Here is a 6,989-nt window from a genome sequence, read left to right as displayed (position 1 = left end):
ATTTGCTTCTGACAGAATAAGTTTATACTTTAAAGCTACTTTTCGAACAGGAATTATAATCTTTATTTTTATTTTTTTTAAGATAAAGAATTACAGTCAACGGCTTAATGCTCATAATCTTTATTGTTTTGAAGTCACTTTTTGAACAGAAATTATAATCTTTATTGTTTTAAGTCAAAGGTTGAAATCATATCCTACTTTTTTTGTTTTAAATGGATTTAATTTGCTTTAAACTTGTTCAATTTTCAAAGTTACATCGAATAAGCGATAAGCCATGGATAAAATAGAACAAATTTGTGATACTTCGACTACCACCTTCACGTGGCCTCAACTTCGACGTCTAACTCTAGGCTCCGACAACCACTTCTGCAACAACTCCGGTGAAAATCACCTTGGATGATCAACCCCAATGACAACTACCTCTAACAACCATTATTAACATTCACTTAGGGGACCAATTCCAACGAAAGCCACCTCTAACCAGACCCCTAGTGACAACCATATTTTTTGTGAAAATGTAAATAGACCCTTAATGACACCCCTAGTTTTGTACATGTTCAACTCATATGTTCCAAACCGCTAAAGCATATTGTAGGGTTGTTAGTTATATAAATAATAGTATTTTGTCTATGTGTAATGCAATAACTATATTTATATAAAAAAAATTAAAAAAAAAAAAAAAAAATTGTGCAGTCCATTTGTAGCTTTTTTTATTCTCCACTTATGACTTTCATTTTTTTTTAATTGGTTTTTTAAATGGAAACAACACTTTATTGATGAAATGGAAAGAGATCCATCCTCAAATTACAAAGCGGTTACTAAAAGAAAGATTGTACTTTGTACTTCTCTTTCCTTTCTTTTATAATAAATTAGATGGTGTGTTGATATGGTTTATTCATCTTCTTTTAGAGTGCATTGATCTGGTTTATATATCTTCTTTAAGATCACATCTCTACTCTACCTTCGTTAAGTCTTGATGTTTTGATCTAATTCATTCCATATCTTTGAAGGTATGTTGTAGTATGTTGAATTTTCATTTTATTTGCATTTAGTTTCATTCTAATCTAACTATAGTTTGTTATATTTATTGCAGAGCCCAAATTAATTGCACATTTCATCTATACAAAAAACAAGATAAGAATTGAATTTTTCTTAACTAACATTTATGGTTGAGTTAAGATTAATTAAGAGTTAAAAACTGAAGGTTAGGGAATAGAGAAAAATGTTCATTTTATTGAAATATGACATGTCTTCGGAGATGTAAATAAAATTATCATGCAATTGAGTGTTCAAATTGTGTGATGAAAATATGTTATATTTTTCAAAAAAGAAAAACAAAAAAGTTGTTCAATTTTTAAGTTTTTTCGTTTATGATTGAGGGCTAAGTAGTTGTGAAAACTTTTCATTTCTTTGTAATATGTTTGGTGTTTAGGAATGAAAAAAAAAGTATCATATAATTAAGCGTTAAAAATTTGAATTTAAAATTTGTGTATAGTGTTAGTTTATAGGAATTTGTTATGTCTTAAGAATGAAAAAAAAATTAGGCATTTTTTAGTGTTAAAAAAAATAGAAAAACATGTGTATAATTGAAAATTTAAATAAAAAATAGAAAAAACAAATACAAAATCAATTTTGTTTAGAAAAATACCACAAGATACTCCAACTCAATTTTACTCAACTTCACACTCCAAACACAGACTTTCTTACTCAATTCAACTAACTCAACACTTCATACATAAACATTCAAACTCAACTCAACTCAATTTTGCACCCAAACACAGACAATCTAACTTTTTAGGTAATCTAATTTCCAGATAATAATTACCAACTCAACTCAACTCTACGTGTCAAATGTTCCCTAAATGCTTAAAAAAAGAGTATGTGTCATAAATTTTCTCGATAAAATGTATGCTCGAACAATTTTGTTGAAATTGTTTTTTTTTTTTTTCAATTTAAATATATAAAGATTTGAACATCTAATTTATTGATAGTTAAAATGAGTCTAGCTTAATTGATATCTATAATTTAGAAATGAGAGATTCGATCTCCCCACCTCATATATGATAGAGAAGAAAAAAAAAAAACTCATTGCTAGAGAATATAGTGGCGTAACTGTTTATTAATGTTGGAGATTTGAAATTTTGACCAAGAAAGAGAAAGGTATTTGCCAATTAAAATTATACTCAAACGAATGATGTGTTATATTATTAGTTTATTTTGGATTTTTAACATGTATGTTTATTTCTCAAAATTGATATTTGGTCAAAATACCATTTTAGTTTCTATATTTAAAATTTGTTTAATTTTAGTCTTTAGTGTAAGTTTAGTCATTGTACTTCAATAAAATATTAAATTTAGTCCCCATTATTAGTTTATTGTTGATTCTTTTAAAATATTTTTGTAATTTATTAGTAATTTTACTATAAATTTTGAAAACATATTCACGTATGAGCAATGTAATCAATTAGTCTACGATGTACCTCATCTCGTGCTTATCTTTCCTTTATACACAAAAAAGAAATTTAAAAAAATTATTTTTTAAGAAAACATTTGCCACATGGCAGTTCTTTTTAGACATTGTCTGTGCTAGGCGGACCCAAGTTTTTCTCTTTACATATTATTTTTTTTTCATGAAAATTATTGTTATTATTTAATCAATTTCAGTAAAAATTAACTTTTGGGGACTAAGTTTAAGATCTATTGAGCAATGACTAAAATTGATTAATTGAAAATACATAAACTAAAATTAAAGAAACTTCAAAGTATAGGTAAGGTAGTATTTTAACCTTCATATTTTAATCCTATAAATTCTAAATACATTATTTAATTATAAATTGTTTTGTTTAGTCTGTTGGGAATGCGACCAAAATTTCACATGGTTAAATAAGGGAATGATCATGAGTTTATAAGAGAGGACAACTATCTCTATTGATATGAAGTCTCTTGTGGTGCAACTAGAAGCAAAACCATGAGGTTTTATGTCCAAAGTAGACAATATCATACCATTGTAAAGATAGTGGGAGAGTCATTATCCCTATCAAGTAGTATTAGAGTGTCAAGTTCGTAGTTTCTTGAAATTCCAAGTATGCTTAGTTAGGTTGTTCACTATTTGTTGTTTTGCTAGGAAGAGAAGCAGATATGTCAAGCTTTATGAGTTCAGTAAAGTTTGATGTGGAGAAATTTGATGGAATGAACAATTTTGGCTTGTGGCAAGTGCAAGTCAAGGATGTGTTGATACAATCTGTGTTACACAAGTGCAAGTAAGCGATGCTGGTATTTCAATATAGTTCCGAAGTGATTCGAGTAAAGGTTTAAAAAAAGAGAGTCTTCGAGTAGACAACAGGCTGCTAGGGGTGTGGACAGTCTGAGCACATGAAAAATAGAGCAGGTTCGTCAAATGGCTCTAGATCAAATGTTGACGGTGTCTTTCAGATTAGGGGAGACAGTGACTTCCCTTAAAGAAGACGAAAAGCATCCTTGTGGTATGTTCATTTTACCATGATAGAGGATGTAGTGTTAGCAGTTTTACAAGTTTGCACATAAGCATTGACTTGGCAGTTATGGAATGTGTGTGGTAGAAGTTATGTTGATGACTAAAAAACTTTCAGATGAGCTAATTAGGTGGAAGTTGCACCATGAATATCAACAAGGTGTATTGATATGTGACGAAAAAGAAAGATCTTGATAGGTGGTATTCCAAGTGGTCTAATTTTTATGGTGAAGTAGGTTATAATTCTATGAGATGAGAAATATGGTTGTCGATGAAGAGAATGGATGTTACAGAAGCTATGAATTCTTCAAATATCTTGCTTAGGTGGAATTTGTTAGGTTTTTGGCGAAATATTAGAAGTACAGTTGTCCCACATTAAAAAGATTTAGGAACGTCATGTGTTTATCCTATATTGAAAAGGTTTAGAAAAGTCATGAGCTTGTCCTACATTGAAAATGTTTAGGAAAGTCATAGACTCCGTGCACTATTAAAGGAGCCTATGTCTTTGGTTTTCAATTGTCCCAGTTGGAAACACTTTAAGCTTAATGTGCTAACTCTAATTAAATTTCTTTTGTATTCTCTAGTTGAGAGTGAGAAAAAGGTGTGAGTAGTTAAAAGCATTGAGAAAGTGCTATTATAATTGGGATCGAAAGAGAGAATTATTCTGTATGATTGTAGTAATTTTTCACGAAGTGAATTTTTTTCTAGTCTGTGGTTAATTTTTCTCTAAATTGGGAGTTTTCTACGTAAATTCTTGTATTCTCAGTTTCACTACAAGAATTTTGGCTTTAATGTCGGTTGAAAAAAGTGAAACCGGATTATAATGTCGGTTTTGTTTTTTTTTTAAAAAAAACGGATCTTTAATGTCGGTTTAAAACCGACATTCTAGGTATACCTTTAATGTCGGTTTAAAACCGACATTAAAGATCCGTTTTTCTTTTTTTTTTTAAAAAAAAAAAAAACAAAACTCATTCCCCCCCCCCCCCCCCCAATTTTCTTTTTCCTTTCATTCCCAGAATTCCACTCACCTAACAACCCACGCAAAACCCTTCCAAAACGTGACTCCTTTCTTCCTTCCACGCGAAACCCACAACCCGGCCAACACTTTCCCCGACCGCCCTCTCCTTGTCCATTTCCAACAACCGATGGTCTTGAATGCACTCTTCGCAGAGAGAGAAGATCGACAACTCGTTGTTTTCATTCGATACCTGAAGATGATCTAATGTTGACACATTAACTGGTTTTTTCTCTTGTGGTTATTTTATATTCTAGTTGAAATTTCTTCTTTGTAGCTCAGCCTTCATGACTACAGTATTATTTATGACTCAACTTTCACGTGCCCTACTTAGATAATATTTTCTTCTTTCTTGCCTATATTGGTACATGTTCCTTATATGTAAGGTATACGTTGTATCTTTGCTTAAAATTTGATTGTGAACTGGCACTGATTGATAATATATGCTTGATTACCAATTTTTATCAGAGCAAGGTAAAACAGTTACGCAGTACATGACTTGAACTTATTTACTGCAGAGTTTTCTTGATCTTTGTTGATTTTCTATGATATACTGCAAAGTTTTCCATATCAGAAAAATCATTCACTAATCCAATTGAATGTTGATGCGGAGCCGAAGTTTGTAGATCTTCGGGAAGCTCTGTCACTGTTAAAATATGATACGAGAATTGAAACTTCTTACTATATTTCGCTATTGCAAGAATGTAGGAATTTAGTTGCAGAAGCAGAAATTATCCATGGACATATCGTAAAAACTGGTACTCATGAAGACTTATTTGTAATGACTTTTCTTGTTAATGTTTATGCGAAATGTGGAGTCATGGAAATTGCTCGCAAAGTGTTTTATAATTTGCCTAGAAGAAATGTCATTGCATGGACAATTCTAGTGACTGGTTATGTTCAGAATTCACAGCCTTTGGTTGCTTTTCGAGTGTTCATAGAAATGTTGGAAGTTGGAGTTTATCCTACAAACTATACGCTCGGAATCGTGTTGAATGCTTGTTATTCCTTGCAATCTATCGAAATCGGGAAGCAGGTTCATGCATATATCATCAAATATCATATAGATTTCGACACTAGTATTGGCAACTCTCTTTCGAACTTCTACTCTAAGTTTGGGAGCTTGGAATTTGCAATAAGAGCCTTCAAGAAAATTAAGAAAAAGAATGTGATTTCATGGACTTCAGTTGTATCTTCCTATTGTGATAATGGTCAAGTAGCTCGGAGTTTAAGTTTCTTCACCGAGATGCTCTCGGATGGTGTGGAACCAAATGAGTACACTTTAACAAGTGTCTTGAGCGCTTGTTGTGTAATGTTGACATTGGGTTTAGGAGCACAGATTCATTCACTAAGCGTGGAACCTTCATCAAAGGTTAGAACTTTGTAACCATCATTCTCATATGTAGATTTGAACTTATTATATGGTTATCTATGTGTATATTCCTGAAATTCTTGTTGAATATTTAAATTTCAGTTCAATTTTTAAAATGTCCCAGAAATTCTAGAATAAATGTGAAAACGCTAGGTTAGCATATAGCTAAAAATCATTACAAGAATGAATTTATAATGAATTTTCTCTACTAGTGTTCTTTAATATCCGATTTAAATAGTTAGTATCTAGCTCTGTAACAGAATCGGTATTTCTATTACATTAGTAACATTTTTCATATTAAGATTCGATAAGCATCATTCTAATATTCGATTTAAATTATTTGATCATTCGATAAGCATCACTACAAGAATTTTGCCTTGAATGTACCATTTATGCACATTCCCAATAAACACGGTTAGTTGAATATGAATTCTGATAACATTTTCACTTTCAATCCTTTATCTTAAACCTTTTTTGTTTGTGTATTTTTTAGGTGTTTGGAAGGGGTGGAGAGGAGATAGATTTCTTACAACAACAAGGGATTTGGGTGAAAATTGTTCCTGGTAAGTACATTTTTGAATGCTTGCAGTTTTAAGCACAGTTTTTAAGTATTTTCAAGTGACTCTAATGATATGAAAATTCCTGTTTGAGAAGTTATAGTGTGCTTATTTCTCTTTGGACCATATTGGATTAGAATGTAACACCCGTTTATGACTCATGGGTACTATTTATTTGTAGTTTAAATTTGATTCAAGGTGCTCGAGTTTGTAGGTCGCACTATGGTAGTTTGTGGGTTATTCATGCACTATAGTAATCTTTGTGACAACTTTTGAGGTTTGAAGTATATTGTGAGCTAAATTTGCTTATTGACGCATGTGTTATTGAATATTCATTTTTTGGGAATTCTGATAGTTCTGTTGAGAACAAGTGGTTATGAAATATTCTTTAGAGTGTGTTTCTTTGAACAGGTTTAAGGTAAATTTTTGGTTTTGTTGTGGTAGCATCGTTATGCTGCCGAAAATTTTTCATCGTCTTTGTATCTCATATCTAGGTAATCAAGCTTCTCTTCTTCAAGATCTTGAAAAAGAAGATTCTCTCATTTATTCAACTAT

At 31.2% G+C, this 6,989-nt stretch overlaps 1 protein-coding gene across 1 annotated transcript; it reads left to right on the top strand.

The window, feature by feature from the left end:
- Window positions 1-3,138: 3,138 nt before the first annotated feature.
- On the top strand, window positions 3,139-6,472 carry LOC120072014 (pentatricopeptide repeat-containing protein At2g33680-like). Its single transcript, XM_090311022.1, has 4 exons — window positions 3,139-3,260; window positions 4,892-4,979; window positions 5,080-5,877; window positions 6,371-6,472. Exons 1-4 carry the CDS (start codon window positions 3,139-3,141, stop codon window positions 6,470-6,472), a joined length of 1,110 nt encoding a protein of 369 aa, XP_090167148.1.
- Window positions 6,473-6,989: the final 517 nt, after the last annotated feature.

Source organism: Benincasa hispida, chromosome 2 (assembly GCF_027475165.1).
Source record: "Benincasa hispida cultivar pf3 chromosome 2, pf3_genome.v1.1, whole genome shotgun sequence".
Taxonomy (NCBI): domain Eukaryota; kingdom Viridiplantae; phylum Streptophyta; class Magnoliopsida; order Cucurbitales; family Cucurbitaceae; genus Benincasa; species Benincasa hispida.
Note: the sequence above shows the minus strand (reverse complement) of the source record. Positions and strands in the feature narration are given on the sequence as shown.

What these genes read in the sequence shown, in the direction of transcription:
- LOC120072014 (XM_090311022.1), top strand. Translation starts at nt 3,139, where the DNA reads ATGTCAAGCTTTATGAGTTCAGTAAAGTTTGATGTGGAGAAATTTGAT. An exon ending in TCTGTGTTACACAAGTGCAA is followed by an intron (nt 3,261 to 4,891) that starts GTAAGCGATGCT and finishes CTTATATGTAAG; the next exon opens with GTATACGTTGTATCTTTGCT. An exon ending in CCAATTTTTATCAGAGCAAG is followed by an intron (nt 4,980 to 5,079) that starts GTAAAACAGTTA and finishes TTTCCATATCAG; the next exon opens with AAAAATCATTCACTAATCCA.